Source organism: Lagopus muta, chromosome 6 (assembly GCF_023343835.1).
Source record: "Lagopus muta isolate bLagMut1 chromosome 6, bLagMut1 primary, whole genome shotgun sequence".
Classification (NCBI taxonomy): domain Eukaryota; kingdom Metazoa; phylum Chordata; class Aves; order Galliformes; family Phasianidae; genus Lagopus; species Lagopus muta.
Window position 1 is genome coordinate 44,803,194 of NC_064438.1, and position 25,700 is coordinate 44,828,893.

General features: G+C 41.2%; 1 protein-coding gene across 1 annotated transcript in view; it reads right to left on the reverse strand.

Annotated features, from left to right (window-relative positions):
* ITPK1 (inositol-tetrakisphosphate 1-kinase) overlaps nt 1-25,700 on the reverse strand; it is a 127,745-nt gene that overhangs the window by 51,234 nt on the left and 50,811 nt on the right. Inside the window, exons 4-5 of the mRNA XM_048950271.1 lie at nt 9,000-9,125; nt 1,136-1,253 (exon numbers count right to left, since the gene is read on the reverse strand). Coding sequence (XP_048806228.1) covers nt 1,136-1,253; nt 9,000-9,125 — 244 coding nt within the window. The remainder of the gene's footprint in view (nt 1-1,135; nt 1,254-8,999; nt 9,126-25,700) is intronic.

Genomic DNA, 25,700 nt, shown 5'->3' on the forward strand with positions numbered 1-25,700 from the left:
CTGCTAGAAAAAAGACAAAAAAAACAACCCTATATTCAGAGCACAGATTTCCCTCAGTAACTCTTTCCCATTCACATACAGCAATAATCACTTCAAAACAAAATCCTTTTAAACTAATTGAACATCTTCTTGTAAAGCACATGGGAGACTGCTGCTATTACTCTTCATTTTACATATTTGAGAGGCTCCTGAAGACACTACACTGATGGGGCCAGGCAGGTCAGATGCAAACAGCAGGTCAATAAAACCCCAAATTATGAAAATGCAAATTGATAAGTTTCCTTTGAGCCCATGAAATGGTAATAACACAATCATAAAGAAAATTGCAATAATGCCACATTAGAGCATAGTTCAAAAATGCAATTTCCCTGAAATGTAGTCATCTAATCTAAGGAATAGTTACTTTTAGAGCTTCTCTAAAACTAAACAGAAAAGGCAAGAAGTCAAGAAAACTGCAGTAAAGGTAGAAAGGGAATGAAAGACTAACTTGACCTAATAGTTAACACAGTAAGATGCTAGAATTATTCAAGTTTAAGAAGCATGACTTCCAAATGTAGGAATTCAGTCCAATTAAGTCCAATTAAAGGCAACAATGTATGTCAGGTAGCAAGCCAACACCAGTAGAGCATTCATGCTTCCTCTTAGCAATTAACTTGTGTAACAGACTTCCAGCATTTCTCATGCATCTTAGCTCTATTAACAATTTAATTTTTTTCAGTTCTTTCAAAAAATTTTTTTCTTCTTCCATAAATCTCAAAATTCAAGCCTTGGGATTCTTATGACAGGTTGTGAAGTTTGTAGTGACATCTCAATTTACCAGCATGCTCAGAAAGAAAATGTTTTCCTGAAGATTGCTGTGAGCAATGTAGTAAATATGCTCCCCATTAAACCCACACCGCATTGTTACCCAGATGCAAACCTCCTTTGCATGCTTTGAAAGAGAAGAGCACAGGGGGTCCAGAGCGCAATCCCATGTCACCACAATCCTTCAGTGTTTGTGCTCGCATGGAGAGGGAGAATTAGAAGGGTCCAAAGCCTCTGCTGGAAGCCTCACAGCTAACTTCCAGAAGCCAGCTGCTTCCTTCCCTACAAATCACAATAAAAAGTCTTCTGGGACAGCAGGTGACTGGCCTACCTTGCATGTATGCCTCTATTTGTCGAATGAGCTCGTAAGACTTGGATCGGTCCAGAAGCGTACGAATAGCTGGAAGAGGGTCCAGGACAATGGTTTCTGGATGAGCATCAATATACTCCTGCAAAACAAATATGAAGAAAAAAAAAAAAAAAAAAGCATTAGGTTGGCTAAAGACTGTGGAAAATAGTGAGATGGGAAAGAGAACACAGTTATAAATCTCAGTCAACATCCAACCTTTTTTTTACAGGACACAGACACTGGCAATGTAGGATGTGACAACATGGACTTGATGCTGACATTCGAAACAAAAACAAATGTGACAGCTAACTGCTTCAGGACAGCACATTCCTCCTGTGGACTCACCATCAGCGGTGAAACCTGTGCTGCTACAACCCCATCAGCTCAGAAATGAGCCAGTGGCAAAGTGCCACAGCAACAGCTGTGAGCAGGGCAGAGAAAAGTAATTAGAAGAAAGATGACACACGGCTATCTTGGGGTCAGTCTTGCACTGAATTACTACACATGAACATCAAAACTGCCTGAGCTAAGCTCAGAACTACATCTGAGTTCCTTAATGCTGCTATTAAAACTTCTAGCTGTTCTGAATGTTAAGAGCTGGTTGGTAAGGGCTGGAATTACAGCTGATGGGTAAAGAAGAATATGTCTTATCTCATCCAAACTAGGACAAACACCTCCAAAGCTAGCATCTGTCTGTCTTTAACCCAACTTCCAAAAGCCATTTTACATTTCCATTCATTCATTTAAATTTGTTTATGTAAACACATGGAAACTACTCCTGCAAGTACCACACTTCCATGAACATCTTGCAGTGCTTCTCATGGTGTACCAGTTCCCCCTTTGGTAATGTGGCAACAGCCCCTCCACCCTAACCATGCTGGTTCCATGTTGAGCTCAAGCTCCACGTATGTCCATTTAGGCCCACTCTGTATGCACTGACCCCTCACCTCACACACACATTCCTCCTCCCTTTGGTCTCCATCTCCTTCACCACTCTACAAGGAAAAAATTATTTTTCCCTCACTCCGCTCCTTGTGCAGCTTCCAAATCCTCCTGATGCTCTCTTGCTCTTAATGAAAATCCTCACTGTTCTGTGCTCAGGTATACTCCACAGTAGTTTGGCTCAAATTAGCCGATGTATTTCCAGAAGGAACTCCAAGGAACTTCATTTATAAAAGGATAATAGCTCTAAATCACATTAGAAGATGATCCAAGAACTAAGTTTGACACAGCATAATGAAGTTTAACAGGAAAGAAGGTCTGATCCTGAGGCAATTCTACACCAGGCAATGCTTCAATAGCAGTAAGCATCTCAGCTGACTTTCCAGTGACTCCTCATCTTGCTGCCTTAATGAGACTCCAAGAGCTCTGCAAGGCAAACACAAAATAACCACCAAGCATGAGGGCTGTTTCCCAGAAGCCATTTAGAGCCTGGGGGACTTAGTAGTGTAAGAAAAAAACCTCTTCAAACACAGGAGACAGGAGACAACCTTTCCTTACTGGGAGAAAAAAAAGGACGAGCTATTACAAATATGAACTTGAAAACGGAGCAGCTGCAGGAGAATTACTGAAACCAAAAGATAGCTTTCAGTAGAGCACAACCTGTCAACCTTCACCACTCAGTTCTTCTCTGGTCATCCGAACAAAACAATTCCATGCCTTCTTTTGTTGGATTTACCGAAGACTGGTATTCAGCTTCAGACTCCAACAACCCAGACAACAATCTGCGAGATACTTAGATTTTCCAGCAGTATTTTTGGAAGGCTCTCTCCCTGGGCTGCAGTTCAGCTTGACCCAGACAATGTTTGTGTTTTCCTCTTTCTAATCTTTGATACAATAAACGCAAACAAGAAAAAAAGCAGGACTTTCAGCAGATCTTCCTTTGTTTTTATTCCAGGCTTGGTATTCAGTAATGCTCTGTACCAGCCCTGCTACTGGCAGAAGGCCAGCAATGACACTTGAAATCAAAGGGAGACAAAGTATTTCATGTTCCCTATTAAATACCTCTGGATATAGCCCAGAAGTTTTTTAAAAAGCCCTTCTCAAGAAGTATATATATAGATGAGAATAGAATTGATTGTCATTTTACCCAAAAAGGTAACTTTTTTTTTTTTTTAAATATTTTAACAGAAAGTTGATACAGTATCTACTGCAAATATTAGGTCATTAGGTGATAAGAAATACTCACTGACTCATTTGACTTGACTTCATTACTAAGTTATAAAACTTCAATAACCCTTTGTTTAACGTTAAACAAAAACTGCATATAAAAATGTCAGCAAATGAAACAGTGATAGTGTTTGGATTTGTGTTTTCCTGTGTATAGAAACATGGAGATAACTGCTTATAACAACAAATGGATGTTTTCCAAGGGGAAAATATGTAGAGACAGAAACAAAATTCATCCAATGACCTTGAATTGGATTCAGACATAAAATATAAAAGACCTTTCTGTTGTCTTGGGCTCTGTGCATGGACGCCAAAAGGAAAGCTACAGGCAAGGTGGAGCTTCAGCAAACACCGATCCCAAAATTGTTTGTCTCCTAAAACCTATGAGATCCCTGCAGTGGTTGGAAAGGATGCTGGTAACAGACACTTTATCTGTTCCTCTTCTATTTGTGCTACAACTAAAAGCAAATTTCTAAGCTCAGCTTCCCTGGTTTTCCATCAACAATTCCCCACAGCTTTATCTTGCAATACCTATCATCAGGAAGCTCTCCAGTTGGCTCTGAGATGAGAGATTTTTAGTTAATTTTGCCTGATTATAAGGCTCTTTCAACACCAGAGTAGGAGAGAGTTACTTTTCAAATGGGAAAAACACAGGCACTGGCCTGTGAATTCAAGTGCAAATAGACTATTTCAGCTATGTGTCTTATCCTGTCCCATCAGTAAGAAAAAAATTACTAAGCTTTGAATGTTTCTTTTGATTTTTCACTTGCCCATTTCAGCAGAACACATGAAAAGAAATTTGAAACTTGTATTTTCAAAGCATAAAGCTGGTAACTGGGAACAGAATGAGCTAGTATAATAAAACGAAAAAAAAAAAAAACCAAAAAACACAAAAAACCCACAGCATCATCTCCTCATCTCCATGAGCATGTACTCAAATCACCTTTTTGAAAGTGAGAAATCTGATGAAAGCAATCAGTGCAGCATGAACAAAGCCTAACTTCTCACCTTCCAAAATATTTCCCTTATTTCCTTTCATCCCAGTCCCAAGCCCTTCTAACAGCAGAGCTCTTCCTAGACAGCTTCAGAGTAGGAGAGCCAGAAGTAGGAAACACGGGTGGTGGTGGGGAGGATGAAGAGCAGAATAAGGAACATTTTCAATTTTCATCAACCTGACAGCACAGGCCTAGGAATAAAACTATTTGTGATATGCTTTCAAGAACGCTGATGAAAAGAGAAACTGTTCAAAAATGCTCTGAAACACAAATCAACAGTCCTATTGATTTTCCATCACTTAAGGCCATCAATCTGAATGGAACAGACAGAAGGAGCTGTTATGAATAAAGCTACACAAGCCCCTGTATAGCTATGACAGGCAGCTGTTCAAAGAGTATTTTGCTAAAATCAGAGCTTAACAAACTTTCCTAGTCAGCAGTGGCTTATGCCAGCCAGAACATACTCAACTTTCAAAGCCATAAGCTTTATCTGAGGGGCAGGAACTGGGTAGCTTGCTTCTCTTTCTTACCAGGATGACAGGAACCAGAAAAACGGCAAATGAAAGGGTACCTTGGGTACCCTTCACACCTGACTTCTCTCCCATGTTCCTCTGGTCAAGAAGGAAATGCCTTTAAATGACTTTAGTGTTTTGTGTGGTGTTTTTTGATTATTATTATTATCTTTTTTAAATTATATGACAATTAAATTATATTCAATCAGCTCAGCCCAGTGTTGCTATGGGTAGGAAAGGAGACTCCACATTCTCTAATGTAAGGGCTCCAGTATCTTGCAAAACAAATGGAAAAACTTCTGTCCTTCACACAAATCACTAGGTGCTACACATGGTCTTCATTTTGGCTTTGGAGGAGATCACTAAGCAGCTGCCAATGCTCTCTGGAGGAACTGTAGTCCAGACCACATCCAAATAGCACAAAGACCTCAGAAGGCTCGGTCCAAAAGGTCTTCAATTAAAAGACCAGTATTAGCATGCACCTCCTCCTCACCATTTTGAGAGTCTGCTGTAACAGTAATTTTTTATGATGCAATTGAGAACACTCATTAAACAGCAAGACAAAACTGGCATGCAAAGAGGATTCACAGTCTGCTAGTGCACAGCACCAGACTGCAAGTGTTTGTCACGGCCTGCAGAGAGCAGGCACACAGACCCAGCTTTCTCCTAAGCTTTTGCAGAAGAGATGGTTGAGACTTCCACAATATAGCTCTGAAATAAGTTATTCTTCCAAAGGGCAGAAATGCAGCCTTGCAGACTATTCCTCCTCCTGTGATCAAGGAGCCCTTGCTTTTTGCTTCCTGAAAGACTGCTCCATGGAGCCACCAAGAAGCCAAGTGCCAGGTTTCATGTTGATGATAAATTTATGTTCAATAGCAAGATAAATAGCATATTGAATTTTGGATTGTTTAGTCAGATTAAGTTCAGCAATAAGGGAACACACTATTTGCACTATCAGCTCCTCATTAATGTCAGAAAGGAGTTAATAACATTTCCTTTAATTTATGACTTGGGGATGCAAACAGGATCATCTAGATCACACAATGAAACTGTGGACTAAACATACACCCCAGAATTCCTTTCTAAATTCTCTAGGCATTACATAACACTTCTTCGCAGGAAGACAGCATCCTCAAAAAATAAATACGTTAGATAACTGTTTACTGAATAACCAAGACTAATGACAGAGACAGAAGAAAGAACATCAAGTTCTGCTCTAGCATTCTTAGCTTTTTTATTACTGTCATTTGTGGTTAAATTTAATATTGCTAACTATGAAGCCCTTGAAGGCCAGCTGTATATAAGCAGTTTGTAAGAACAATACTTCTTACAAAGTTTCTTACCACAGACCTGCAGCAGCCATTCTAGAGCATGCTTGGCCAAAACTTGCCACTGCAAGAACAGCAATGCTAAATTGGCATTAGGGTACGTGTCCAAAAGAGACTCATGTCATCATCGCCAGTGACATGAAGATGAAAGTTTAGAGGAATCCTTAATGCATGAACACAATTCACCTGAAGAGGAGACTGGAATAAGACAATGCCCTTTATCCATAGGGTGCTTTTCACCCAAATTTATTTCCTTATGTGGTTCAACTGTTAGCTGAACAAGTTCAACTGCATCAACCCATTACATCAGGAGACAGTGAACTATTTCTTCTGACATACCCAGATCTTATCCTTGCTTCCATCTGTCTGCACCACTTGCACTTGGGAAAAAATATAGAAACTATGTATTACTGGGGAAGGAGATTTTCCAGTGATACAGCTACTTGCTGATGAACAGATCTGCACACACCTTGAGGTTGTTCATAGAACCCAGGTATGTATGCAGTAAATGTACTTTCTACAACACTTGACACAGAATCCAAATTTCCAGTATTATCAGAATAAAAAAATGTTCAAATTCCCATTAGTCCACTGCTAATTATCTTCATAGGACCACAACACTATTTTTGCCTGGATACTGATATTTAATTAAATATTAATTAAAATTGCAATGTTCTTTGTAAGAAATAGACTTCAGTTTATGAACAGAGGTACGTAAGCTGAGGTACAGAAAGGCATTTTAGGATGTAAGGGTGGAGAGAACTAAGTTTCTGACTTGCAGTTGCAGTTTTCTTTTAGTATTTCTGTAAGGGAATGTTTGCTGTTCTTAGGCCATTGCATCTCTTTCCAGGTGATGATATACTTTTGTGAGTGCTATCAAAAGGATACAAAAAGTAAGCCTCTGAACCAAAGAATAAACTATAAAATATAATATATAATATATATATATATAAATATATAGCACTTATCTCTCACCAATCTCAGAATCTATCCCACAGACTCATTAGATAGAAAAATATTTTCACTGAGATTTTCTAACTTAAGTAGGTTTAAAAACAAAGCTTCAACACTTAACCTACACAAAAATAATGACTTAATTTATTTAAGTACTAACAAAGATACATAGAGTAACATCAAGGTACACTGTGATTACTTTAAGAAATTTATCAGGACAAGGCATTTAGCTTTAGTGGGTCGTTTTAGCTCTAACAGCATTCCACTCATGCAGCAGCTGCCACACCAAGAAGAGCCCATTAAATTCTCAGCCAAAGCCAAGGTTCTTGTTGTGAAGTGCCCCATTTCATACTGAACTTCACATTGGTGCTTAAGTGCAGCTTTAGGAAAACATGCTCTCCATACTTCATAGCGCTTCTTAAAGACCTCACTTAGATATTTGAAAAAGGAACAGCTTATGATCTTCAGTAATTAAAAACATTAAATTCACTAGCTGGAATTCTTATAAAAATATTCAATATCCACTGATGAGTTCTTGCTCAGTAATAAAAGAAACATGTTTCAGATACTAATTGTATTGCTACACTCTGTTCTCTAATGCTTGCACAAATTCCCTATCTACGTGTTCTGCAGGGGACAAAGGAGGTAGCACAGCATTACACAGAGATGAGCTCTCTGAGCCCTGCTCAAACTGAGACCTTCAGGAATGCAACCAACAAAGTAAAGATCAGGAATCTCTGGACTTTTACACAGCTGTGAGCAACTCAACACACGAGTCTTTTTCCCTTTTTGGGTATTATTTTTTCCCCTCAATACAACGTGTCTATTACAAAGGCAAATCAGCTAACATCAGAAAGAGGGAAAGACTGTGCACTTTAGCAGAAGGTCCCTGAAGTTCATCTCTCCATATTCTACTTCGGACATTTGAAATTTCAGGTGCTGGGGGATGTGGATGCCCAAGGTACTCAGTGATGAAGTCACATATTCTTCAGAGAACTGCTATCAGAGGGCCAGACCCACAAGTGTATCTCCTGTGTGAGTTTGAATAACAGGGAGATGGGAGGAAGCAGCGAACTTTTCTAACTAAAACAAACAGAATATTTTCTCCATTAAGTACAACATTTTCTGCATTATTAGAAGAACATTAAGCAGAGCAAACAGTACATGATTTCCCAAGACAGCAAAGTTGTGAAAACTGCAGAATTTGTCTGAACTGTTCTTCCACCTGACATAAGCATATTTCATAAATTTCAGAAAATATCTTACTCAAGTTCTCTGTGAAAAAGAAAAGAACATGCCTTTGATCAAAACTATCCACCAGAAACATCACCTTTTAAAATGATAAATGCATCATCATCCACACTATGATAGGAATTATTTGGGAGAACAGTTGTCTGTACCACTGTGCCCTGCATATTTCTGACTTAACAATGTTAACTTGGGAGGAAAAAAAAAAAAAAGCAAATCAGAATGCTATCAGAGGATGAAAATACTGATACTAGCCTTGATGTTACAGAATTTAGCATTCCAGTAAGTGGGAAGAACGGACAGGATCGGGTCAAATTATTTTAGTAGCTTCTGTCATAGAGAAACAGAGACATAAAGGATCCTGGAAGCACCTGTTCTTCATTGACTACACCAGTGTTCTTGAAATGACATTCAAACATTTGGTGGGAAACGAGTTGTTACTAAACTCACAGTGCAGAATGTAACCACAAGTGAAAATTTATTTTAGACAGACAAAATGGTGTTTTCTGGACTCTACGGGTGGGCAGCAGTGTGCCAGAGACCTCTTTTCACCAAACATCATCAGCTGCATAGAGAACAAATTAAATCTGCTGCACCACGATCATCCTCTTGCTTGAAATGCTATGGAAGAACCACATACCTGGAACCTCTGTACCAACTCCAGTGACTGGCTGTCATTCTGGTCTGCTTCGAGGATGACATCTGTCAGCTTATGTATGATCACATCCAAAGGGCCCTGGTCTTCAATAGGTTTGGTGAGATCAAGCTGGGAAAAAAAAAAAAAAAAAAAAGAAAACCTTTATCAATATACGGAGGATGTGAGGCTCACTGCCCAAGGTGCTGCCATCACACTGGGCATCTGCTTTACACACTGCCTTTATTTTGACATGTTATCCAAATCCCTGACAACTGATTTTTCATTGAATGCCAGGAAACTTTACTCAGATATTCACTTCTCAGCAGTGTACACCTAATTCCATGAAAAGGCACTGGAATTGCTGCAAGCACCCTTCCTCCGAAGGTCTTCCTGTGCTGCTTCTACTCCTTGAAACAGTATTTCCTTCTTTGCTCTCCTCCCTGTACTTACACATATATGCAATGCAAAAAGATTGAGCCAACAAAAATTACCACTAATAAAAAGAACACCTCTCACGCCCTTTGCCCTGTGAGCCTGCACAGAACAGCAACTAGGATGGTCCTATAGGTAACATAAGAGCAAGTGATTCAGGATTTCTGCAAATTCCTCTGCTGCAGGGAAAGCTACCCAAGTGGGAGGGGTGCTGCTCCCTGAGCACAGCCTATGCCATACAGCAGGATAGGGTAGGGGAACACACACTGAGGATGGGGTCAGCAGAAACTCAGCTCCAGACAGTGTAGCTGACACAACATTAGTGGCAATGTGTCACAGGGCTGGATGCCCAGTACCAAGACAGGGTTTGGGGAGCATTGAGCTTGGTCTTCACTGTCTCATTGCCTAGGACTTTGTCCTATACAGTTTCCCATCCCATGCTTTACGGAAAGTAACAATGAGACAGGATGAACAGAGCTCAAACACCAGTAAAACTAAAGCAATAGAAACTTTGTAGCCTTTTAATTATATGCCAGTTGCTAATCTCAATGATCCCTGTAGCTGAAATGGTTTTCTTCTATAGGCACTCTGACCTGGGCTAGCTTGAGCAAAATGAATGGAGTCAGAGACAGGATGACTATTCTTCCCAACAGAGACCATCTCTGCTTGCATTTTACAATCTACTACTCTGCCAGCTATCTCATACTATCTTTGAAGTACTCATGTAGAGTATACAACTAGAAAATAAGGCACATCTTTGGAGGAGAGCAACTGACTCCTCTTGCATGTGAGTAGCAGAGGCTCCCTGTATGCGAAGATGACATATAAGCAAGGACAAACAGAGCCAATGGGGCTGCTCAAAGGGCCATGAGCTGCAGGTGAGCAGCCTGCAAGAGGGTGGCTGTGCTGAACCTATATTTCAATTCCTCCAAGCAGTGCGGCAAGAAGACTGAATGCAGACATAAGCGTCTGCAGAATCAAGACAAAATGAAGTGAAATGCAGCTTGGCCGAGGATGGCGAAGGAGAGGATCTGTTGCAAAAAAGTTCCAGAAAATTAGTTAATAGCTTTAAAAGAAATGTCAGATGACCTAACCAATTTTCCTGAGCTTTTTGGCATCTGCCTATCACATCTGGAAGGAAACAGTAATAAAAGGGATCCATTTAAATGCATCAGAAGATTCCAAGTTGCCAAAATTAGAAAAAAAAAAAAAAAAAAAAAAAAGTGAATTAATCAATTTTCAGGACTTACACTTTCAAAAACAGTGAGAAGCAAGTAAGTATTGGAATTTGGTTACCCTACCCCGTTCTTATGGCAGTTGCAGCTATAATCTGCAGAGAAATGTTAAAAACCAAGAAAACAGTCCTTCCTTTCAGCCTTGACCCAGGAATAGAAGCAGCCTTCAAGGCACACACAGGCATTTTCAGCACAGTGTTTCCCAGAAACATAAGACATCTGGGCAAGATAACTTCCTTGCTACAACTGTGTCAGCTAAAACCAATGGACACGTTACTCTGAGCACGTAAACAAAACACACCTATCAAGATCTGCACAGGCAAACGTGTTAAAAAGTGCCCTGTAACAGCGCCCTGCCTCCTGGTTTGTGAATAAAACAATCCAGGAATGGCAGCACGCTTGAGCAGCTGCTCCTGGGCCGTTCAGTGAATGCTTAAGCCGGCTCAGCAAGGGCAGCAGGTACATTTCAGCCACACAAACCTTCAAAATTTGATCCAGCATTTTGTGGATTGGAGGATCAAACTGTTCACAAGAACAAGTTCTCTGTGTTCTGGGCCGCGCTGTGGAAAGCAAATATTTCTGAGCTGTGCAGAACTTGGAAGTGTTCCACCTTCCTTTTATATACCAAGGAAAAAGAAGTTAAAGAAAAAAGGAAAAAAAAAAAAAAAACCCCAAAAATAAAAAAACCAAAACCTTGGAAGGGGAAAAAAAGAGGCCTTTTCAAGTGGAATATCGGACCCAATCACAAGTCAGTGAAAGTACAGTGCAAAATTTCTGCTGGCCCTCTGCTGAGACAAACACTGATTCATTGTTCGTCATCAGCTGGAATTTGAGCCCTCCTACTTCCCCTCTCTTTCAGCATCCCTCTCTCCAAACATCTTTGCATTTAACATGATTACCCAAAGGTTTGTTTTCGAACAGAACTAACACCATAGCAACAGAAGTGAGAGCAAAGATTTATCAGCACCGGTTTGAAAAAACAGAAACAAAAACTACGGCCATGGCGCGCTTTCTTCTGCAAAGTACACTGTTGTTTGTATGGCCTACTCTGCTTTTTCAGAAACAGAATTAGGAGGAAACTGAAGATGAGCATTGGTTTCATGCCATTGTTACTTACCACCAAAACCCAGCAGAGATCAGGTGAATGACATAGAAAACAGCATCAAAGCTATTGGTTATTTCTGGAAAATTGCAGATATGAGGTGTATGCCTTACAAATCCATATAGGGAAAAAAGCAATCACTAGGTAAATGCCCTCATCATCAGTCTGCTCACCTTCCAACACAAAGGCTGGGTGGGAGTTAACAAGCACTCTATGCTATAGAAACTTCATAGGTCCCTTCCACTCTCCCCAGAGCATCCACCAACAAGCAAGTTATGCACATACAGTTCCTTCTCTTCCCACTCCAAGCACATAGCCAACATATTTTCTCAAATCATTACACAGTAAGGGAGGAAAAAAAAGTTTATTTCCATTAAGAACAGTTTGTTTAAAGCTTTGGGGTTGTTTCTGTCCAGAACACTGGCAGGCCATCTATACTATGCGGATGGGATGGATGCCTGACAGCATGCCACTGCTCTCCAGCGTCCCAACAGCTATCCAGCACACACACACTTCTACAAGCAGGATTTAAAGATAAAACTAGGTCCGAGTGAAAAAAAAGTGGGCTACATTCACTCACTGCCAAACAAACTGCAAGACTGCAAGCATCGGATTTAAAAACAAAACAAAACACGAAAACCAAACATTTATCTAAATGATTAAAAATAAGCAAGTATTCTTTATTTGACTCAGAGTTTCCAGTGCATGCTACAATCAACTGTATTTCAGAATCTGGCTCACAGGATAACTTTTTTAAAGCTCTTTTGCAGAAATAATTTTTGCATTATCGTTCGCATGAAATGAAGTCTTAATACCATCCTGGTCTCCAAATTGAAAACAAAATCTGTCCCCTGCTGCATCCCTGAGGAATTTACAACACATTTCTAGACTTCCGCTTATCTTCATTTTTTTCTCTTAATATATTTCTATTAAATAATAAAATCTCTTCTTTAAGCATTCTGTTCCCAGATTCCACACAGCTAACAAACTGCACTCACCAGAATGCTGCACTAACTTATGGCTTTGGTTTGGTTTTTAATCTGATCTCCTGCTTAGAAAAGCTGTGCGTATTCCACTGCAGCAGCCTGTTTTGTTGCGGGGGAAAAAAATCTTATGGAAATTTCACCTGCAGGAGATGAACGAAGATAAGGAGAAATCAGCAGAGACAATAGGTTTGTTTCGAGCCTTCTCAATAGGCAGACAGAAGACCAAATCATCAGACATTATTCCAAGTACAAGAAAGTTTAAATGCAACAAAAGGGGAAAATGCATGGAATTTTCTCTCCCTTCTCACAGAGATCCATCAATTCTCTGAAATTTCTGAAATGCAAGACATTTTCAGAAATCAGTCCAAAAGTCTCTGTGTGGTTATCTAACCATTTCCTGGCACTGAATTCTGCTATGAACCAGACATACAGCACCAGCCTGAGTTGACCTCTCTGCTCCCTGACTCCTGAGGCTGTAGATGGAGTTTTCTACACCATCTTCTATAGCCTGCTATTCAAATATTGAGTTAAGGTTGCACTGACCCCAAAACATGTGGAATATATCTCAAACTTAATTCAGTTTCTTAAATTCTACCAAATGTACACCTTCAGGCTAGCAATCACCTTTCTCTGCTGAGGCAAATTTCTACCCCATGTATTATCATAAGTTATATCAAAACACCTGTAAAACAAAGCCTTAAAGATTCTCCCATTCTTTCCTTTTCCTGCACACCAGTGCTGCACAAGCCAGGCTGAAAAACAGTCCTGAGCTATGTGTTGGAAAGCCAAGTCTTCAGGAAGTTGAAAACTGACAGCTGATCTATCAGTATGCTGTTCTCTCCCCTGAAAGCTTAGAGATGAAAGCCTCTAAAAATATCTTAAGAATTTTGGAGAGGGAAGGGAGGAAACAAAAATCAGTAGTGTCAAGTTTACTGTTTTTCCTTGTAAGAAGCAAAAGCAACAAAAATACAGGATAGTCTAATTACAGGAGATAAAGTGCATTTGCAAGGTGCTGGGATAGAAATCAGGGAAAAGGCTGTGCATTTCTAACCACACACATGAGATGTGGACACAGCCTGGGGCAGTAATCCAGACCCAGCTGGAGGCCTGCTCTCTGCTCACACACACAGGGAGCTCAGCCTGGTCATGCAGGAGCAGCCTGGCCCTCTGCCATGCTGGCACTCTCACAGGCTCTGTGGCCAGGCAGGGATGTGGGACTCCATACCAAAACCCATGCAAGGTGACAAAGCATATACATCATAGGAAAGACGTAGTGTTATCTGGAAGATGAAAAACAGGTATTGTCACCGATACACAGGCTTTCTGCACCTCCTCAAATATTTACATATTAAAACTAAATAAATATTAAAACTTTTAAATATTTAAGAGTTCCTCCTCCTCTATCTGGCCAAACAAGGAAATGACCTCTGCTGTCTCTGCACAACGCTTACTGCTGCATCTGGGGCCAGAGAACAGTGAGCACAAATCTGTAAGGCAGAACCACCAGCTCTGGTCCATTGCATAGGGCAAGCACAATTTCAGTAATCACAGGCTGCAGAGAACAAGCCAAAAGCTCTCTAGCAGGATCTGTTTTCTCTGTCTCTCACCATCCTTCTCCAGTGCTATGAACCTGAGCACCGTGCTGCAGTAGCAATCTTGGACAGGAAATGCTGCAGCAAGGAGACTCCCCCAGCTCTCCTACTACCTCTCACTCTGACAGCATAGCAGCACCAACAGCAGCTGCCACGGCAGAGAGGAACTTTCCTAAGCAGGAAGGAAACTTAGCTTGAAAATACCGCACATTTTTGTTACTCTTCTCAGAACCAAGGAAGCTTAAGACCTGCTGCAGAGCTTACCTTTCTGCCACTGCAGAATGTTAACTCTGCAGGCTGCCTGCTGCTATTCTGCCCAGCTTGGTTCTAAGAGTATCCCAAAAGGAAAGGGCAGTGGCCCCCACACTGAGATGCACTGTTCACAGCCCCAGCTGCCAGCTCCATCCCAAGCAGCAGGATGCACCTGAAGGTGAGGAGCAGCGCAGAGTAAGCGATGAACCCTACTGGGTTCCCTTTTTCTCAGATACTGAAATGCTAACACCAGAGGAGAAGGTTCCAGGTTTAACAGATGGTTTCTCTGCATTTTCTGTCACTGATGCCAGAGCTGGTTTCTTTGCACTCTCTTTGGCACAAGTTGCCAGAAAGTAGGTGCAGCAGCTCTGCATGTTTCCAGGAGACAGACACGGCCACTGCCCTGGAGACAGGTATGGCCTCGGGGAAGCCTGAGAAAAGAGAAACTGCACTCTAGATAATGAGAGAGATCTCAGAGATATTTTTAATTATTATTATTTTATACTGCAAGTACTAATATACACAGACATCACTTACGGATGAGTTCTCTAACTACTATGTAAAATCAACAGTACTCATATACCCAGCCAGCATGGCTGGGACTGTGGGTAGCTTGGTCTAACACAAGATGTCCCTGTTAAGGTCCCTTTCAACTCAACCCATCCTATGATTCTGTGATTCAAGGCAGTCACTCAGCTCACCAGGATAACAGCATTTCCTCACTGCAGCCTCCTTGGCATCCTTCCCACAGGGGCAAGCAGCCAGCAAGCGCTGCCCTGGGCTGTGCAATACAAGTGACAGTCATGGCTCCTCCTCAGCCTGCAGAACACTAGGAAAAGTGACTCCTGTCTCCCTCCTCAATGCTCTGATCCTGCTCTATGAACCTCAGCTGAGCATTACTTTCCTATTAGCATCAATGTTTGTTCCTATTAGTGCCAATGTTCATCCCTTCACCATCTGACAGAAGAAACAGCACGCTTGGTCTACGGACAAAGCTCTTCACAGTACATATCTGCTTTCCAGAAAAGTGTACTTCTTTTCCATTTTGTTTTTAACTAAGTATATAACTTTGTAACTATATTGTTTTTGACTTGGAGCCCTGCAAAGAAAAAAATATCAAGAAAGGAAAATAAACCTTGGCTTGGCTTATCTTCTCCTTTTAGGTACAGTATTTTGGCACTTGCAGAAAGTTCTTTCCAGAACTTGCAAAGATGCAGACACAGCTATTTCTGAGCATGATACTACACTGCAAGCTCATGTCCCATTACAGTAGAACTACAGTAAGCATACTTTAGTCAGCAAGTGGTTAAACAGCTCAGCACTGTCCATGGATGGTCTGAAAGGCAACTGTTGATTTTCAGCACTGCAGGAAGAATAATCAATGTTACTCAAATCCCAAAAAAGCCTCTTGCCAAGGGTTTCTTCTGAGGTCATAAATACCCTTGTGGATTAGGAAGGGCAGCAGAACAAATCCAGAGATTAGCAGAGGAGAAAAGTTGAACAGAAAATGTGTGGCACAGGGGGATTAGTGCTCCAAAGAAGAAAAGTAAGTTATAGAAAAACAAGATCCTGAGTAGAATTCACAGTAGGCGTAACCTGCTGCTAAGACTGCTTTGCTTTATTTTCTGTACCTGTCAAAAAAACGTTGTTCACACAGAGCTGATTAAAAGATTCTATAGGTGATCCCAATGGAAGAAGAAGGTATGGGAAAATTAGAGTGATTCAGAAAACATCTAGTTTCCTTTCTGAACTGGCAAATGAGATCCAGAAAGACAGGAAGACTTCACAAGGAAAGCTTTTAATGTTTCCTTCAGTGAACTGGGTCAGTTCTAGTCCCGTTACTGAGCTGACAGCTCTATTAATCAATCATGTGGGAAAGCAGGCACTGCAGAAGGAATGGAAGGGAAACGCCATCCTCAGTGAATGCCCAAGTTAACCCAGAACACAGAAATACTGCAGCCCTGCAGGCAGCACAGCCTGAATAAGCAAGGGGAGGGCTGCGGGGGCAGCTCTCTGAAGCTTTTGGTGCTTAATTATAGCACTGGACAAACATTCAAAACATCAAGATTGGACATCACTGCAAACATTTTTTATTTTTTATTTTTTATTGTAACTACTGGATACAGACAAAGTTAAAACGAAGGAAAAGTGTACTTCTGAGTGTTTCTCTTGGACCCATGTAAACAAGCACTGCATAACTTCCCTCCTTTTGGCAGTGAGATTAGTAAGTAGAAAAGCTGATCTGCACAGAAACATACACCAGAAAGCATGGCTACCATCCTTTATCCTTAGGGCTGAGGAAACCCAGGTCTGGACTCACACCACACAGCTCAGGCTCAGCTTCGGGACAATTCCTCACTTGTCCTTGTCAACCAGCACCGACAGAAGGTGCTCCTGGGTGCAGGGCTGCATCTCTGGGAGATCACCAACGTCTGCTGTGATCCTCCTTTAAGGCTCCCTGCCAGTGAGCATGAGGCACATTCAGGCCTCTGCCAGCCTCTTCTGTGAATAACCAGCACAAGAATACCTGTTTTTCTGGGGGCGCTTCCCACCCTAAAAAGGCTCTGGATGATGCAGAGTTGAAGGTGAATGCACTCAGCATACATTTAGCCAGCCTGCTTATCATTTTGCTGAATTTAAGTGGTCTCTGCTGTGCTTATATAATTTAACTACATGTGGCGAGAGCAGTAACTGGCAGGGTAGAAAGTTCTCACGCTTGTTATTTGCCCCCTGCCCAAGGTAATTAGGATCTGTTCTGCAAAAAAATGAAACAAAATTTAAACACATTACTCTCAACGTGCTCCATCATCCAAACACATTCTGAAACACTGCTCATGAGTTCTGTGTGCCTAGTAAATGTACACACAATAGCACAAAACAGACATGGAGAAAGTACACTGAAATACAACAGGGATAAAAAAAAAAAAAAACAGCTTTAAGAGAGCATCTAAATGAAAATAAAAATAGATAATGCTATGTTTAAATAAGGAGAAGCCATGCTCAGGCTGATCTACATCATATACCTAAGCTGCAGGAGCAGAAACCAGGAGAGACTGGAAGAGACTGCAATATTCCCGTCCACCCTGTTCTAGAGAGTATTATTTATGGGATAATGAAGTTGCCTTTCAATTACAAAACATTACTTCAGCTTGAAACCATGGCTCCCAGTGAGACAAAATGATGGAACTACTCCTTCTAATGATGAATTTAATTTGAAATGAACATTTCATTTTGAAATGAACATAATCATATGTTCACAAAGGTAAAGCAGCCCCGGATTTTTCAAACTGAGGAAGATGACCATGGCTGGAGATCACAGCCATGATGGGTCACGTTCCTGCACACTGCACTGCTAGGAAGATACAGGACAAAGGAGCAGAGGGTGGAGCCAGGAGAAAGTGGCTGGGACACAAGAGAGGCTCTAACATGAGGAAGAGGAAAGTAGCAGGGCTCACTCACTGCTTCGGGAAACTCCCTGGCACGGAGGATGAGACAGCAGTTAACCACCAAGAGTTCATGCTTTTCAGCAACTGTGAGGCCTCTCTGCTTTTGCTTTCTCCCAACATCTTTTACAGGTGAACTGTTTTCCAACACTGCACCTGTCTAAAGTGTATGGAGAACTGGCACACACAGAACATTTGGGGTCAAACTTCCATTGAACAAGAATGATAACAAGTCCTGCTCTGCAGTGTTGAGAAGGTTGGACAATCTCATAGTATTATTTAACTGTAGCCAGATATTAATGGCAAACAGAACTGTATAATTAGGAGAGATTTGTTCACAAGACTAGGGAGAACAAACACTAGTTGTGAGGCTATGGTCTGAGTATTCCTGAGCAGGGATAACTAACATGAAATTTGCTAACAGAAATACTTGATCAAGATGGTTAAGCTTTAATTACAGGATAAAAGGGTGTATTAGCCAAGCATTTTTCATGATCTCAGGATGACAAATTGATAAATTAAGGGAAGTAATTAGCAAAGACAGTTGAGCTGTGAAAAGCTCAAGGATTTGAACGTAAAAGAGGCTAAACATTTCCTACATACATATGAAATAGTGAAATTTAGGAAATACATAAAGAAAGGAAGAAAAATACAGAGCTCCTATTCAGTAAGTGAAGGTTTATATTAGAAACAGGAATGGCACCAAATTTTATTCTGATATTTTGCTTCCATTTTCAGCAAGAATAATGATGCCGACTGGGAGCAAAGGCAGCAGCAAAGACAGGTGCAGAGACACCAGTGGATAGCTCCAGTCAAAACCAGAAGTCAGAATGAGATCATCTCACCTAAGTTTAAAAAGTCAATAACTATATTTTAAGTATATATATATATATATATATATATATATATATATATATATATATATTTTTTAACTATATTCTAAAAGTGGTCAAATACTTTGAGGTCTTAAATTCATCCAGCTTTCTTTAGACTCCTATTCTAGGACAATAGGAATTGCACTTGAAACATGCACGACCAGAGAAGCCTGGCTGAATTCAGCCTGGCACAGATGTCAACTGCCTCTGAAGAGCACAAGCATGCTGAGGTCAGGGGAAGGCATCCCTCTTCTATAATTGGACACTTACCAATAATAATAATAAAAAAAACTCTAGAAAACAAAATCCAGTTAACCTAAGCATGGCATATGAAATCACAGGATGGCAATATAAGGGTTCCAAATAACTGTATCTATTACAGAATGCTTCCCAACTGTTAAATATTTGGGAAAGAGGAGGAGGGGAAAAATTACAGCTATGGACTATGCAGCTGACCTAGTATTACATAAGCTTTTCAACACATTAGAAGATGTAGGAAAATAATCACATCTCCAGAGGTAAATAAATAAAATTAATCAAACAAACATGGTGAAACATGACACAGATCTGCAAAAGATGGGTCAGGGCTCTCTCGCTGTATGACTGCTGATCCTGCAGACATAAAAAATTCAGCAAAGGTCACCTCTCAGACTACAGTGAAGAATGCCATTAGGCAAACCAGAGAAAGATAAGGGCTAATAGAAGAACAGGAAGGTGAAAGGGGAGCTAAATACAAGATGACAACTTCTTGCATGCTGAAAGCAGCAGTAGCAAAGCAAACCAGAGAGGTATGCACCCTTGGCATTCCTTGAGCACCAGTCTTGTGACCATTTTATTTAATACCTTCATTAGTGGCCTTAAGCACAATAAGTAGATTACTGACAGACCTTAATAATTACCCAGAAGTGTAAGCGACACCACCAGTTAGAAAGAATAATAATGCAGAAAGGTGAATAGAAAAATGGGACAAATGGTACAAATACCAAAAAATGAAAAGTTGCACATAGTTGGGCTAATGATTAAAAAAATAAACAATCTGACCTTTTCTCAGGGCAAGATGTGAGCATCACTGCTGACATAGGTCAGTTGCAAAGATAAATCCAATTCCACCAGGACCAGAAATGTGTACATTAGATGAGCTTTGTAAAAGGTAAGTTAAAATACCATGTATTACTGAGACCCCAAATGGAACAACTGCACACAGAATAGGTCATTCATGTCCAGACATAAAAAACAAAAATGAAACTAAATGCTTAAGAATTCAACCAAGCAATTAAAATATATGTGTGTGCATGTGTTTAATATTTATCTCTTGGAGGCTAGGGGATGGAGAAGGAAGAACTCATCTAGAGTATAGAAACTCTCTTCTGCACTTTATTCCCGTGGTCACAGGACTTAAAAACTGCATAGGAGCACTCAAGCTAATAAAGATTCTTAGAACATTACTCACTTTCTGGTAAGAAAATGCTTACCAATCATAAACAGTACTGCACTTAAATGCTGATCTACTTTATTCTCTGTGTTTGTGTTCTGGGGCGTGCAATAGGACAAAGAAATCCACTATCCAGGAACACATATGATCCAGGAGCTCTGTAAAGATTCTTCTAGGAACAAAAGGAGAAAGAGGTGCAGAAGAGGAGAACAAGTGGAAAAGCCTCAAGTTTCAACCTCACATTTCACTTCCATTATAAATGGAGTGCTAAGTGAGTAGCACATGAGAGACAAGAAAAAAAAAGACCATCAGAAACCATCATTCAAGGGAAGCAGGTGAAGAGGCACTTTGTCATCTAGCCATAAAACAAGTCTGGCACCCTCCATAACTCCAAGTTCTCTAAACATCCATCTTGAAGTCTTCCTCAGCAGATGGAGAAGGCCTCGCTGGACTTCTACAAGCATGCAGCAGGTTTTGGGGTTTTTTTCCTCCTTACAATGGGTGCTCTGACTTAAAGGTAAATCAACCACATGAAATTAGGTCACAATTTAATTTTAATTAGTTAATAACAGTTTCAGGTGACATCTACCAAGCCTATCATCTGACTGTCAAAGCTTTAAAATGACACGCCCGCCCTCTACTATTCATTTTCTTTTCCCCTTTCACTGTTTGAAAGGCTCAGATGAACAGGAAAATGACTTCCTATTCAGGGAAGTTAGTGAATGCAGTGGTAATTAAATGGGCTAAAAAAGAACAGCTGAAATTGTACTTCTTATTCTTCACTCAACTGTTTTTACAGGAGTCTCAGATGTTCCTGTCACAGCACAAGGTAAAACATCCTCCAAAAATTCTATTGATTGCTGATATGTCTTCAAGAGATGCTAAATCCAAGCCTCAGCATTTTTTAGCAGGCAAATGTAGGAAGAGAATAGTTAAAATATAAGAACAGTGCTAGAGCGTGAAAAGCCTGTCTGTGTAGCTTATAACCTCATGACAGAAAATACCAAATAAAATTATAGAAGGTCTCTTATGATAACTTAGTTATCAAAGCATGACTGCATGCATGCTCTGATCCTAAGCCACTTATCTTGATGGTCAACCAAGTGTCTGTCAAGGCACCCTAACAAATTCCTACCTCCCTCTAGTCAATCAGAGCTGACAATGTTTCACTTGTTCTCACTTTCTTCCCTTCTGCTTTTGAACAGGCATAGCTCCAAACTCATTCCTGATATCATCCTGGCATCTATTCTCCAGTACTTTCCCCCAGGCAGAATCCATTCTGCAGCCAACAGGCAGAACTCAGCCCCTCTCCTATTTCCTCCAGGCATCTCGCTCCCAGATATCCCATCTCTGCTGAAGTGTTTTTTCTGACCTCAGCTGTGTTTTTCATTGTAGTTGAACCTTAAGCTCATAATAATAGTTTCTGCTTTCTACTTCTGGCTTACCTCTGCTTTTGCTCTCTCAAAGTTGCCACCTTTTGTCATTCTCTAAATAGTATCACCTAGTTGCCAGGACCACAATTTAGAAGACATCAATTTTCTCTAGCTCTTTCCCTCTTGCAATCCAGATCTTGCAGATTTCTTGTTTCTTATCACTTCTAGATCAGAGGGAAACCCTCCTGTGCTCACCTTCAACACTCTCAAGTTTATTATCTCCCATCTCATTCAGAGAGCTAACTTCCACCACAACTTCAAATACCCAATCAATGCTTTTACATTTTTTTTCCCATATCTCCACTTCCACTTCTGAGAAGTTCTTCACAGGCATTTACAGAGCTCTATTATTATTAGACTTGATATTCTTTCTTCCAATTCCTGCTTTGCCATGCTGACTACAAAACTCCTGCTATTTCAACTTCCCTATTTCGGGAACAACCAAAATAAAAGGTTCATGATGATAACCAAGACTGTCCTGTATTGCTCCCTTGCCTTCCATAACCTATCTGTCATCCCTTGTTCACACAGTGAATTCTGCAGGGATGCTTTTTTCCCTTGTCACATTTGCGACGTGCCCATCAGACTGGCTGCCAAAGCACAACAAGGGCTTTGAATTACTGGGTTCCACAAGCCTGCGTTGCGCTGCCATTTCTCCAGAGGGCTGCCTGACTCCATCTGCTGGCCCCACCACAGACAAGCATTCAGAGACCAGGACCATCAGCAATGGCAGCAAAGCCCCCGAGCTCCAGATGTACCAAGTATTGATTCCATGCAGGCAACATAATGAGACAAACTGTTGTTCTTCTGCACATATTAACTCCTGGCTAAATTCAAGCCTTTGATGTGCTTCCATGCTTGCTGCCCTCTTTATATTTGGAATAAGGTTAATTAATCCCACAGAGAAATACACATTGGTGCAACACTGAACCTAAATTAATGTGGCTACACAGCTTCCAGATGGTCAGCAAAGAGACTAAACCACCACAGGCACAATAAGATTAACAGGGGCCAGGTGAGCAGAGTGGCATCTCACCTAAAATTAGAAATCTGATCAGGAAGAAAGTTGCTCATGATAAAAAATTAAACATGCATAAACACATTTCACATATTCATACATGTTTTCTTTCTCTTCTTCCCTATGAACTTTTCCTTATGGTATGCCAAGGAAGAATTTTCTACACATTGCCACTCCAAGCTACCTTCTGATACTCAAAATTTCAGCTGGGCTTCACATATTTCCCCCTGGCCTAATCCCACCAGCGCAGTCCCTCAGTGCCCGGAGGAAGTGCCTACATTTTGGGGAGGGAAAAGTAGGCTGAAATCCTTATAGTGCATCTAACAGACACAGCTTCATACTCAGAAATGCTCTCACACAATGATCCTTTGGCCAGAACACCAACATGAGCTCCTCCTGTTCCCGTCCCATGCACAAGAGCCAAGCACAATGGCACAAGCTGTCCCCTCCCAGTTGTCTGAGCAGAAAAATCTGAGACCATTTCACAGATGGCACCACTTGTACACCCAGACATCTTTACATTTAACTGAAAAAGAGCCTGTGTGATGACAAGATCCTTCCCACGTGTTTCCTGAAGGACTGTTAGGTCTCCACTGTTAGTCTCAGCAAGATATCCTGAAACCTTTTGGACACAAGTAGCATGAAACTCCCAGCTCAAATTTAAATTTCCAAATGAATAAATGCCTCCTTATTAAAAATAAAGGGGTGAACAAGCTTTCCATCTTCATTTATGGCAAGATTTACATAGGGACGTGCTTCAGAAAACTTCAGGGAAAATATACTTAATGAGGAATATACTTAATGGAATGTGCTGGGAAAACAAACAAACAAAAATGGTAATTCACACTCTTCGCATCCCCTGCCTTATTGTACCTGTTCAGTTCACCAGCTTGGAAAAGCTGACTACACAACTTCAGATGCCCAACAAGCGGAGCTCCTGCAGAAGAAGTTTGCCCAGCGCATCGCAGAAGGAGCTGGGAGGCAACTGGGAGAGGCTGCTTCCTGAGCCCCTGCAGCCATTCCTGCAGCAGAGCAGCACACAAAGCTGTCCAGCTCCTGATTGGAGTTACCCGAGGGAAACCCAAAAACCACATCCGGATCATCCAACCATCACTGCCCTCTTCATTGCTTCATGCTTCCCTGCAAGTACCCTATGTTTCTCCCATCCCTCCAGCAGGTGAGGATCACTTTATCCCCAGAACCCTGACCATGGCCCTCCACTGCTGGGCAGGAAGCACAGAGGTGCATGACCCAGCTGGCCCCAGTGGAGGGAATGCTGCCACGGCTCCCATTGTTCCTCTGCATCTGCTGCTGGGAGGAAATAACCTACTTGTCTGGGCTGGAACAGGGAATGTTGGAGAACTATGAATCAGAAATGTGCTTGTGTCAGTTTCCTAAACTTCAGCCATATGTTGTGTTAAAGGATTTTTTTTGTTTTGTTTTCCACGGTTGTGCAAATAAATAGAAAATTACCATCATTTTTCCTCCTTATTTCCTCCCATTTGCACAGTGGCAGAGAGGTGTAGTGGAGAAAGGCTGAGACCCACACAGCAGAGGTAGACTTTCCTCCTGCCTCTGTCACCTAATGCACAGCCGCAGCTGTAAGCAAGCTTTAATGCATACGAGACCTTCACGGCAATGAAAATCATGCTGCCACAAAACAGGAAGTGCTGCCGGATCCACAGGCATGTGTTGAATTGCTGAACTGCAGGCCAAGTCCTCAGGAAAACACACAAACCAGGAACAATGGAGGTGTTCTTCAAGCTGTGGCTGTAGGCACTGGGAGTGTCCTTCAGCTCTGAGATTGCAGAGTCTACCAAACATAAACACTTAAGCGCAACGGTGGGAACTGATTTGTGAAAGAGATGACTGTTAGGGACTGTTTGGAGTGGGTTTGGCTGGGGCAGAGTCAGTTTTCTCCACAATAGCCTGCATGTTAATGCATTACACCGGTGATCAAAGCAGCTCTGGTACCGGCACTGATAACTTCAGATACTACTGAGGAGATGCTGCCTGCCATTCAAAGAACTGCTATGTGATAAAATGGGGAAAGTTTTTCCAAAATTGCTCAGAGACAGGCTGGGCATCGCTCTACTGGTGGTGCACAATTCCTTTCACAACTTCATGTATTTTTTTCTAAATCTTTTTTCCTTCACTCAGTAAACTGCCTTTATCTCAGCCCATGAGATTTCTTTCCTCACTTCTGCCCTTTTGATTTTCCTTTTTGAAGCTAGCAGCTAGGGGAAAGGAGGAGATAAGGGGGCTTTAGCTGCTGGCAGGGGTCAGCCCCTCCATGGGTGTACAGACCATCTTCCAAATCTAAGCTCAAGCCATTGTGAAAGCACAGATTTAAAATAATGCTACACAATTAAAATCAGAAGTGAAGAGATCGGGCTGGTAGAGGCAGTTATTCCTATTGCTTAGGTAACCAAAGTGCTTTTTAAAAGTCCCCTTCCCATCTCTATGCAGTCATCCGCAGTCATTCTTCTGAGCTGGAAAGACATAGAAAGTACAAACTACATTTTGCACATTTCTGGCAACATGACATTTTCAGTTGTTTAATTTAGAAAGGAAACTCATTTCAATATTGATTGATCTTGAGTTTTGACAGTCCTTTTTTTCCCTATTACACACTTTCCTCCAGTTATTTCAGCTGCTCAAAAGTTTTCACATTCGCCGAGTAATATCTAAAATATACTGACCAAATGTGCTCTTTCAAACACTGACACAGAAAAATTTCTAATTTATGGCAAAGAAGATGGCCAAAGGGCATTCCCAGTTCCCTAAAAAAATGAGTTGGCTATCTGCAAATCATACCCTAGCTCAACCATGTCATTTCTCACACGCCATCGCTGGTGAAGGAGGGCTGACTAAGGAGATCCAGGCAGCAATCCCTTTGCTCAC